The sequence below is a fragment of the Pelobates fuscus genome, chromosome 3 (genome assembly GCF_036172605.1).
Source record: "Pelobates fuscus isolate aPelFus1 chromosome 3, aPelFus1.pri, whole genome shotgun sequence".
In the NCBI taxonomy this organism is placed as follows: Eukaryota; Metazoa; Chordata; class Amphibia; order Anura; family Pelobatidae; genus Pelobates; species Pelobates fuscus.
In genome coordinates, this window is record NC_086319.1 from 106230431 (window position 1) to 106243257 (window position 12827).

The 12827-nt window shown below is 42.0% G+C and overlaps 1 protein-coding gene across 1 annotated transcript in view; it reads right to left on the bottom strand.

The window, feature by feature from the left end:
* Positions 1 to 11382, bottom strand: part of PRELID2 (PRELI domain containing 2) — a 123776-nt gene extending 112394 nt beyond the window's left edge. The window contains exon 1 of the mRNA XM_063445245.1: positions 11204 to 11382. Coding sequence (XP_063301315.1) covers positions 11204 to 11293 — 90 coding nt within the window. The 5' untranslated portion in view covers positions 11294 to 11382. The remainder of the gene's footprint in view (positions 1 to 11203) is intronic.
* Positions 11383 to 12827: the final 1445 nt, after the last annotated feature.

Here is a 12827-nt window from a genome sequence, read left to right on the forward strand (position 1 = left end):
TGTATTCAGCAGTCTGTGACTGTATTCAGCAGTCCGTGTGTTTGTATTGTATGAATGTATTGCATTTTTTGGATGTACCAATAAATATCAGCCAAATTAGCTCTCCTCCTTTGCTTGGTCTCCTTCCGAAGCGTCTCCAACATCAGGGCTTTCGACTTTCATGCCCTTGATTTGACACCGGAAGGGGAGCACTTTCACATCACTAGACGCACCAAGACCAATTAGACCACCTACTGGGCCCCTCATTGTGTCTTATGTGCGACCACACAAACCAGTCTCGAGCCCTACTATTGCTCGGTGGATTAAATGGCTACTAACTCTGGCTGGCATTAATGCGTTTTTCTGGGCTCACTCGGTTAGAGGCGCGGCCGCCTCCTCTGTGTTCATGGCTGGAGGTTCCCTGGTGGAGATTTTGTCCGCCGCCGATTAGTCAAGAGAATCCACTTTCCGTACCTTTTATTAGGGATCGACCGATTATCGGTTTTACCGATATAATCGGCCGATATTCGGTATTTTCGGCAATATCGGTATCGGCCAATAGGGATACCGATATTGCCGATAATACCTCCCAGGAACGCCAGGCTCATTACAAGCCCGGCGGTCCTGGGGGGGTGGGCAGCAAGCGTTTACTCACCTCCCAGCAGCTCCTCCAGCTCCCCAGTGTAAATCTCGCGAGACCCGCGGCCAGCTCTGACGGCCGCGGGTCTCGCGAGATTTACACTGGGGAGCTGGAGGAGCTGCTGGGAGGTGAGTAAACGCTTGCTGCCCACCCCACTCCCCTCCCCTCCCCTCCCCCAGCTAAGCCAATGCCACTGGACCACCAGGGATTAACATATCCCCCCTCCCTGGCAAGGCAACAAGCAGGGAGGGAGACAACAAAAAAAAAAATGATAATAATTAAATATATATGAAAAAAAATTTTTTAATAAAAAATGCCCCCTCACACACACACACTATTATTATACACATACACTACACACATACACTGTGCATATAATTCAGTGTGTTTGTATAGTGTGTGTGTATATATAATGCAGTGTGTTTGTATAGTGTGTGTATATATAATGCAGACTACACAAACACTGTATTATATACACACACTATACAAACACACTGCATTATATACACACACTATATTATATACACACACTATACAAACACACTGCATTATATACACACACTATACAAACACACTGCATTATATACACACACTATACAAGCACACACTGCATTATATACACACACTGCATTATATATACACACACACTATACAAACACACACTGCATTATATACACACACACTATACAAACACACACACTATACAAACACACACAGCATTATATACACACACAGCATTATATACACACACAGCATTATATACACACACTATACAAACACACACTGCATTATATACACACACTATACAAACACACACTGCATTATATACACACACTATACAAACACACACTGCATTATATACACACACTATACAAACACACACTGCATTATATACACACACTATACAAACACACACTGCATTATATACACACACTATACAAACACACACTGCATTATATACACACACACTATACAAACACACACTGCATTATATACACACACTATACAAACACACACACTGCATTATATACACACACACTATACAAACACACACTGCATTATACACACACACACTATACAAACACACACTGCATTATATACACACACACTATACAAACACACACTGCATTATATACACACACACTATACAAACACTGCATTATATACACACACACACACACTATACAAACACACACACTATACAAACACACACTGCATTATATACACACACTATACAAACACACACTGCATCCACTACACACACATACACAGCTCCCCTGTCTAAACACACTGCATCCACTACACGTGGCATGTATATTTTGTGCATTTACCTTTAGAAATAGTTTTTTATTTTCCAAAATGGTAAATGTACAGAATATCGGCAAATTATATCGGCTATCGGCCTGAAAGTTCACAGAATATCGGTATCGGTATCGGCTCTAAAAAATCAATATCGGTCGATCCCTACCTTTTATTTTAGACATTCTCCACACGTTTCTTTGTCCATGCTATCTACGCGTTAAAATAGCAAATATGAAGCCTCCTGTCTTGCCATAAAATTCGGGATTATTCTAACTTTTAGTGACCGAATAATCTAAATTTTTATTAAAGACAGGAGGCGAATATTTTCCCACCCTGGAATACCTTTACCCACCCTATTAGGTAAGTATCTCTTAGTACCTCCATCTCTAACTAGGTGGCTGGCATCCTTTCGACTTGTCTTCTTTTCTGGCCTATACTCGTCAGTGAATTATTATGTTAAAGTTTGCATTCAAATTGAACGTTAGTTTCATTGCATTTTTAATTTGGTTCTCACTTACCCAAGACACCATACAGTTAGTTATTATATGTTAAAGCTTGCACTTAAATTGGACGTTAGTTTCATGGAATTTAATTTGATTTTCTCTTGCCCAAGAGACCATACTTTCACAATGTTTTCTATCCTCCTAGTGTGAAGATCGCCCAAGTCTTCCCTGCGGGTTGAGCACTGTTTCACCGTTACCTACTCATCGTTCTAATGGTTCTACGTTTACATGGTTGACTCTACGACTGTTCGGCTACATCAAGAAAGAGGAATTGGGAGGAGCCTGATGACAGTTTATATTACTGTGATGCATGCTGATTGGTTAAACTTTTTTACACTGATTGTTAACTGTTTCTTTGCTGCTGGGAGTTACAGTAAAGAAAGATAAGCAAATATTCGCCTCCTGTCTTTAATAAAATTTAGATTATTCGGTCACTAAAAGTTAGAATAATCCCGAATTATTAATCAGTCTTTCTCTTCATGTTAAAGAAGACTACTGGCATCTAAAGTCATTGTACTATTTCTGGGCTACCACAAAACATAAACATCCCAAATTAGAGTGGATCCGTAACTTTTAAGCATTTACATAAAGATATGTTCTTAATGAAACACTAATCAAGCCTGATGAAGTTTCACAGAAATTCCAATCCAATTCCCCCCCCCCCCCCTCCACTAAAAAAAAAAAAAAAAAAAAAAAAAACTACCTTACCCCTCACCCTAAAAATAGTGAGGGGAGGGAGGGGAGGGACAATAAAACTAAATCCCTGTAAATAAAAAATAACTTGCCATTTGAGGTCTTCATTTTTTCTAAAATCTTATTTTTTTCAGCCCCTAAAAAAAGTCTCTACATTTACCTGTCTCAGTACTCTGGTTCAACCAATAAACCAACCAACTAATCACAGTGTTATGAGTCAAATTAGACAGCATTGGAAAATTCCAAAGAATTTTCCCACGCTGTGTAAAATGACACAGAGCACTCGGATTTCAAGCAAAACAGAGTGCTGTGACAGGTAAATGTAGAGACTTACCTGTCAGTCTCTTCATGTACCTGTCAGAGCACTCTGATTGATTGGTTGATTCAAAGCCAACCAGAGTGCTCTAAGCCTAATTGCAGGGCGTGGGAAGGCTTTATAAGCTTTTCCCCGCCTTGCGGAGCTCAGTCTGTGCGGTGCCCTCGCTGGGTGAAGATTGGGGCATTGACACTTACCCCCCACCCGTCATCTATGGGTGGGGGCAGGACAATGGGTACCCCCAATTTTAGGGCCCTGACACTAGGTCCATCCCCCACCCCCATTTTCATTTAGGCCCCCCGCTCATGTGTGTTTAATAGCCCCCAATCGCATGGCACAGGTAGGGGCTCACTGTTTACTAGACATGCCCCTACTCGTGCCATAGGGGCAGAATTTACTAACACTAAGTAATCTTTACTTAGGATTAGTATATATTGTCTGAAAAGACCAATTTAGGTCTTTCAGCCTTTTGGTCAATAGCCCCTTAATACCGTGGAAATTAGGGAGTTATCTACTAAGCGGCTGCAAGATGCAGCTGCGATCGGAATTTAATTCATTCAAATGAAATTCCAATCTGAACAAAGTCCCAAATTGCATCCTAACACGAATGGAGAAACTGTTCTTATTCTGTTAGGACGAAATTCAGTGGTTTCGCCAGCGTTCTGTCTAAATGACAGAACATTTGGGAATACTGACACGAAGCATTGCAAGATCACGGAAGAGAGGTGAGAATTGTGGGAAAATTGCTTTGATCACAGGAAACAGAGCACACTTTGCTCCTCCGCTGGTCAAAGCTGGTCAAGCGTAGGAAACCTCCATAAGACAAAGTAATCCCTACGTTGTCTTATGTTTTAAAGAAAACTAGAGCAGACAAGAAGAAATGAACAGATCCTGACAGAGGGAAAGAAGAGGAATTGATTAAAGAAAGGTAAGTTGGACATGACAGTGCCGCTTTAACTCCAAATTGATGGGTCAGGTGGAGCGTACTCAATTTATTATTGGCATTTATATAGCACCAACTTATTCAATAGTGCTTTACAATATTATAAAGGGTAAACCCAACAATAAATGAGAGACAATAAAGTGTTACAGGAACAATAGGTTGATTAAGGAATAACAATCTTGTCATGCAGACATTGCAAATTTCAGATCTCCTTTGGCCTGTCTTTTTGACTACTTAAATGGACTCTCCAGTGCCAGGAAAACATATCCGTTTTCCCTCTCTCCCTCCCACCCACCATCCTATGTTGCTTGAGGGGTTAAAACCTCTTCAGTGACTTACATGAATCCAGCGCCGATGTCCCTCGGCACTGGGTCAGGCTCTGCCCAGGCTCCTCCACCGCCGATAGACATCCACTAGAGGAGGACTTAACCCTGCAAGGTAATTATTGCAGTTTATAAAAACTGCAATAATTACACTTGCAGGGTTAAGGTTGGTGGGAGTTGGCACTCAGATCACTCCAATGGGCAGAAGTGGTCTGGGTGCCTGGAGTGTCCCTTTAAGGATTACTTCAACCACCATGACTACTTCTGCGTTTTCAAAAGATCATGGTTGTAAAAGCCTGGATGTGCAGTGTTTCAGCTTGAAACACTGCACATCCAGAGATATTGACAATTGTGTGTCTAAGGCTGGTTACACCACGGCACCAAATGTCAATTCTGTGCATATCTTACGTCTGTGGTCAACAGACTTAACTGCTGGCTCTGGTCTCCCCTTCCTCCATCCCACACTGAATGTAGCAGACATTGTAGTGGACACCTACTGAAAGCATCAGAAATCAAGGGAGCTGTTGGAATAACAAGCTGCTCTTTAGAAAATAAGCAAAAAACAGCTCCAACCCCAGAGACACTTGTTCAGCTGCAAGGAGTGAGGAGTTGGATTTAAAATAAATACATTAAACAAAAAAAAACAAAAAAAAAAATAATAATATGGTCTTAAAGATTTTTTTTTTTTTATAAAACAAAGATTCCATGGATTCCATGGACTGCTCCCATTTCAGCTATTAGAACAAGTACAAAGTATGGAAGCTTTAAATTCCTTTTACTCTCCACTGTATAACCACTCCCCTCCATCTGAAACTGATCATCAGCACATTGCAAATTTCAAGACCATTTTTTACATTAGCCATCTCCCCATCCTCTCAGAGAGTTTGATATCTTCTTCAGGTTCTAAAAGTACTTCCGAAGTGCTAGCGACCATTGGATGCTGATTTGAAGTGGTGTGCTGTAGCGTCTTCTCTGGTCCTTTCATTGGACACAGAAAAGGAATTCACTCAGATGTCATGGCCATATTTGTTTGGTCTTCTAGTTTTGCATTTTACCAGTCACGTTCGTATGACCTACACAGGCTCGGAGTTTGTTTAAGGAAACTAAACTAGCCTTTGGACCCCCCTCTTCCCTGCCCTATCCCTGGAACCATTATTGCACCTTTTGTGGGTTTGATACTATATGGGGCTCTAACTGCATGGATTTAGAGTGTGTTCATGTGTTTTTGACATTTACATAGTGTCAGACATACAAACATGTAAACATGGTTGTGCACAAGTCTACTGCCTACAGGTACTGGAGTCTATATTTAAGGAAAAAAAGGCTTTGTCAACTTCTGGGGTCTTTGCTGATTTTGCAAAGACCTCCATTGGTAACTTTGCTGCTTTGTGTATGGAGGTCACAGGGTGCACGGGACGGTAGGTTTTACCTACCTAAAGCGGTCCGTTGTGGCCACCACTATCTGCATCCATTGGATTCCCTTCAGCACCTGCAGCTTCATCTGCCAGGAGACCACGTCAGTGCTATACACATGCTCAAGAGTGCAACACTGAAGTCTATGGAGGATCCTGCGCAACCACAGGACTCTCCACACACAATAAGTGATAGGTTAACTAAGTTACATGTAACTCACATTAAAATATACATTATCCTTGGTTTACCTCTTTATAGATGGGCAGACAGGGAAGTAGAATTTTCTGAATTACATCATGCAGTAAAAAATAACAGCATGCAGTGGCCTATGGAACATGGTTTACTGCATCTTGAAGAAACAAAAGACTAATGGAAAAATGTGTACACGTGGAATCATTGCATCACTTTACAAACGCGACAAAATGACTGCTAAGAAGGAAAAAGTCACCAGCATTTGTCATAGTAGGTTAACTTATGCCCTATTTTTTTTCCCCAATATATATATATATATATATATATATATATATATATATATATATATATATTCTCTTTGTAGAAGTCAACACATCTATCCTGCAACTGGCCTATTTCATACTACAGAATAGACAATCATTGATAGAAGCGCTGTTCAATGCAAATGGAGATATGATATGGGACTTAAATGGGAGATTTAGCACAATGTTCTTTTCTAAAAAGTGTACTAAAGGTGTAGCAGTCATATTTGTGCACCAGTTTTTACAACAGAACACTTAAATCTCCCCCAATGATTCTATTTCTCCAACTCAATTGCATCGTCTGCCCTGAATTTGATGGAATTTGCTAAACCTTTAACAAAAATATTATAGGAATCATAGCAACACATGAAAAGTGACAAAAAGTTATAGTCGATTTTTAATTTGTTAATGCTTTATTGGATGGCGTTGTTGCCAGATAGGTGACTGTTTCCATTTAACAGTGCTATGGGCCTTTGGAACACACGGTTATAATTGTATCACCCTATTACTGGCTACTTAAACATTTAAAGGGTTACTCTAAGCACCAAGACTACTTCAGTAATTTAAAGTGGTCATGGTGCTTGGAGCCTGTATGTGCAGAGTTTCACTGAAAAATGCGGCACATAAAAAGTGAAAAGGGGGCGGAGTCTGACCACCGAGCCGTGCAGACACATCTGACATGGGCTCCTGCCGAGCGGGCACGATCCGGGGCAAAAACAACGACCACTTTACCCAAAGCCACTCGGGGGTGCGCCACCCACGTTGGGGGTGCCCTCCTGAATCCAACGATGCCACCCCGGGGCCCATGGAGGCCGGGAACACAGAGACACGGATGCGGCCTACTGAGGCTGAAGCCGGGGAGAGGCGGCCGCTCTCCTCGGCACAAAAGCCACTAAGCGACTTCTCTGCAACCTTCCCCCCCCCCTTTGGACCGGCGGAGGATATCCCGGTCCACACTGGACACAAGCAAGCGACCCAGACACAAGTCAAACTGGGGCAACTGACCCACAGGGCAAATCCATAATGGCTGCCCAGCGTAAACGCAGCACACGCATCCAGCCACCCATGTCCCCTCTGGAAACATTTGACCACCTCTGCACAAGCTTCAGGGACGCCCTGCAGAGGAGGGGAGCTACCTACCATCAAGCCGAGATAACGGTGACCTCGTGGATGCGGCCCGCAGCTTGACGGAGCTACTATAGGCAGACGCCACGAGCCTCCAAAATGGCCACCCGACAACACAGGTACCAGCGGGCCCAAAGACGGAAAATGGCGGCAGGCCTATCGGGCGCAATCCCTTGTTCGCAAATGAAATCATCCAGATTTGTACAACGACCGTTACAAACAAGCAACTCACCTGATCAAAATCCCAGCACCCATGGCAGCTTGAACCGACTCCACGCACAGATCGAGACAACACAAGCGACTGTGCGGCAGCTGACTCCACGAGGCACCGCCGGAGCAGACTCCCGAAGCAGCGTCAGCAAGCTAGGGGGCTACAAGGGCCATCTCGCCCCGGAGGACAGCCTGCCACGGACCGGCATGGGCTGAAAGAGACTGGTTTGCAGACACACAACCCCAGTTTAAACCGATCCTCTTATGCTGTATCATATTTTCTCACTAAAGGAACTCTGTGCTTCTTATGGTCATGTTTTCTGCTGATTACACTGACGGCTGTCGATTCCCTGGCACTAGAGAGGGAAACAGTACCCCCTATGCATTGCTCTCATGTTTAAGCTTACACTTAACGTTTCAACATAAAAATGTGCACAGTGTTTTTCTATGGCTAGATGTACCGGTTCAATCTCTTTAATAGGCAAACTGCGCTAGCCTGTCTATACGGTTAGAAAACACAACCTAACAGATTACCAGTTAAGCTCATATGCACTATTAGATTACAAAGCGATGTTACTTTATTTATCAACATGACACAGCAACGTTTATTGTACTTCCAAGCCCCGCAGTCTAAGTGGGTACAGTACAACATGTCTATCACTAGCCCAGCAGGTCCTACACAAGTAAGACTCACGATCACTCTATTGTCACAGATGATAGTAATGTACTGTAGAAAAGCAGTTACCTGGCCTGTTTAAAGGGAAACTCCAGTGCCAGAAAAACGATCCGTTTTTCTGGCACTGGAGGGTCCCTCTCCCTCCCACCCACCAATCCCCGGTTACTGAAGGGGTGAAAACCCCTTCAGTCAGTCACTTACCTGGGACAGCGGCGATGTCCCTCGCCGCTGTCTCCGCGACGCTCCTCCTAATGATTACGTCGGCCGGTGGGCGAGACTAATCTCGCTCACCGGCCGAGGAGACCTAATGCGCATGCACGGAAATGCCGCGCATGCGCATTACGTCTCCCCATAGGAAAGCATTGAAAAATCATTTCAATGCTTTCCTATGGGGTTTTGAGCGACGCTGGAGGTCCTCACACAGCGTGAGGACGTCCAGCGACGCTCTAGCACAGGAAACCTGTGCTAGAACCCAGGAAGTGACCTCTAGTGGCTGTCTAATAGACAGCCACTAGAGGTGGAGTTAACCCTGCAATGTAAATATTGCAGTTTATGAAAAACTGCAATAATTACACTTGCAGGGTTAAGGGTAGTGGGAGTTGGCACCCAGACCACTCCAATGAGCAGAAGTGGTCTGGGTGCCTGGAGTGTCCCTTTAACTCGTGACTAGTTATGTTGTTTTTCTCGTTTTGTTTTTGTTTTCGCTCTTTAACACAAAAAAAGAGAAAAAAAAAAAGGAGGCAACCTTAGTTAACCCCTTAAGGACACATGACATGTGTGACATGTCATGATTCCCTTTTATTCCTGAAGTTTGGTCCTTAAGGGGTTAAACTTGTGATCCTATAAATTTACAAACGTCAGTATGATAACCCGAAATAGTATTTTGTCTGCCTTCTCTTATAACTGACATGTTGATCTAATCCTTGATGTATCTACATAAAAATATACAAAGGTGCAATGTTCTGATATGCCTAACAGTCTCTAAATATTGACCTAAAAGCTGGCAATAGCTGTTGTGGCATTGCTTGCCTCTTTGTATTTCCTTTGTGCACAATAAAATAAAGAATTTAAAATAAAAATAGTGAAAAGACTTCATGGCCAGAGGTAACACCACCTGCGGCAGCGTTATTAGCTAGCCCGGACACAAGCGTTCTGGATTGGCTAATGTCAAATCTGTGCAAAATTAAGAGTCGGTCATCAGCACGCATAGCATGATGGGGGAAGAATGTCCCTTCCCCCCTCCCCCCATAATTATTTTTAGAGGAACACGTGCCAGAAAGGTTTGTTTCATCCAAACAAAGTGAATATTCTTATGGATTAGACCAACACTGTAATTAGAATTTTTTACAGTGACTTACTGAGTCTTGCACTTTAATGTTTTGATACAATGTGTCTAAAAATCAATTTTCTAGAAGTGCCATGCTAAACTAGAAATATTTCACGCAACATAGTAAGGATAACCTCAGCATGTACCCATGCAGCTGACATTGTAGTGACATTGACACTATTACACATACCAGACAGTATTAGTTCACTCCTGGAGTGCCATTGTTAACCCATCGATGACAAAAGATTTTACAAATCCCAAAATATATGAAATGGAATCAGTTATTAACGGGTTAATATTTATTTTACATTTTATTCTGCAAAAATAATATTTTCCATTTACGTTTCACCAAAATCTTACCAACCTGATTTAAACAGTATATTTTTCGAATATGAATATTAATTTTAAAGAAATAGCCTATAGAGAGAAGTAGGTCATACAAAGTTTTGATCCCAAACATGACACATACATCTGACATCTTAAACACCATATAACAAGCATATTGATGCTACTTATATGTATACATCTAAACACATTGTATTCACAAAGTTAAGTTTTCCTACTTCAGCTAGAAGCAAAGTAGCGATCTCTAAACACACATCACAGTTGGAGAAAAGTAAGTCTTATCATACATTCTGAGACTCTTGGAGTGAAAACTGTTCGCTAATGTGAGGCAATTAGTAATGCTAATTCAGACTTTAGGGGCAAAAAAAACAAAAGGTTTATTTAAAAAAAAAAAAGTGCATGTAAAAGTGCTTTCAAAGCAATCTCTTTTCTTTGGAAATCCAAAAAAAAGTTTAATACACAGTCTTTTTGTATTTGGGAATTAACACCATGTATCTCACATTTAATCCACCTGGATTCATATATAAAGCAGATAATGATATGTAATAATCGATAAAAAAAAAAAAAATAGGATATAGATGCAGTTCTATAAAAATAGAAATAGCAGCAGATAATTAGATCATATAGTTAGAAGGGAAGGAAGAAGTCTGCATTTGGTCCAAAACTATTCTTTTTTTTATTTTATGAAACCATGTGTTAAGGAAGCTAAGCTTTGTCAAGCTGCCTATTTGATTGACTACATTTCCCATGATGCGCTGTCCTCCAAATGGTTAGCAGAGCATCATGGGACACGTAGTCCGCCAAGCATTGCCTTGCCGAAGCCTACTCCACTCAGCCTGGTGGATGATAGTGATTAGAGTTTTACCCCACCCCCATAGGGTGACTTGCTGTGACCCCCACCCATCATCACTCACCTTGTTAAGGTAACTATTCACCACGTGCTGAAAAGGATAGGGGTACACCTTTCTGACGTCCACGACCACCCCCATCTTTCCCTCTTGCATCCAAGAGGTCTCAGAAACCCCTTCCTTCTTTCTACACCCCCTCCTCTCACACCCACTTCTCCTTCACTTCTATATTCTTTAGAGCGCCATGTTTTTGAAGCCCTCCTCTTGAATAACTTTATTAGTCACAGACAGGAGTCTGGAGAGCACGTCTTTATCTGAGGTTTCGCACAGTTTCTGGTTTTATGTGGATCTTTATTACTCAGCCTGTAATTTCCTGCTTGCTGTAGGTTAGCTGACAAGCAGTTAGTTATCGATGCTGAGATGTGGGCAAAACTGTAGCCTATAAAAGGCATGTGTTTATTGCAGATACCTCTCCAGGACTATGTACAAACTAATTGGCCTTTATTGACAGATGCTCCACTTTTGCCCCAGAATGTCTCTGCATACATAATCACTAGTGATTTATATTTTGTACATTAGATGCCTGCATGTAGTGCAGTATAAAGCAAAGATAGAGACTCAGGCAGACATAGACATATATACTGTCCCACTTGTGCAATATAGGGTATTTACAGGAACACTGTAGTCACCAGAACAATTTTTTAATCAAAATAGTCGAACCAGAAATATTATTTAAGTCAGCAATATATGCAGCCTGGCTATTTTGGCCTAAATGTAAAATTCATTTTGAATTCCGGACAATTCACACATTAGTGAATAACCCTGAGAGACACACGTGAAGACATATTCATGCAGAACAGTAAGGCTTGCAAGCTCTGTACAAATGCTGGTTGGTTTAATAGACGCTTTGCAAAACACTCTAAATTGCTTTTTCATGTGCAAGCACATTTCCCAAAGAAACGCAATGTCCGAGAAAGACCTCAGGATAACAATACTTAGGTACCAAATTGTGTCCGTGCAACCCGCTCTAGAACAGATGCTTCACATGCATTCATTGACAATGGTGTGCATGGATTACGTCAGAGACTGAAGATACTGTTGGCTATTTGTATTTAAAACATAATGCAAAATGTGGACCTATCACTATGGTTACAAGGTTATTTACTGCAGTAAGTACTGCAACGTGATTATCAAAATTAGGCCATCATAGCCGAATTAGAAACATTCTTCCAGGCAATTCTGTTTTCAGTTTGGCTATTTTGGGACACTATAGGCACCCAGACAACTTCAGCTCATTGACCCTGTGCATGAGTATATCCAGCATCGCCCAAAACACTATAGTAAAGCATTGTATATTGCATTCCTGTAGGGGAAGTCCTAATGCGAGCGTGGCCATTGCCATGCATGCGCATTAGGTCTCCCCCATCGGCTGACGCAGGCAGGGAAGGAGCAGAGTCAGAGCCTGAACCAGCCACCGAGGGACATCGACAATGGAGTCAGGTATGTGACAGAAGGGGTTTCTAACCCCTTATGCACCACGGGGTGAGAGAGGGTGAGGGGTGGCAAAAAGGCGTCACTTTGTTTTCCTTGCACTATAGTTTCCCTTTAAATGTAAAATTCACTTTGAATTCCAAACAATTTCAACTTTGGTGAATAACCCTGTTAGTTTGTTGTGGCAGTCCCTATAATA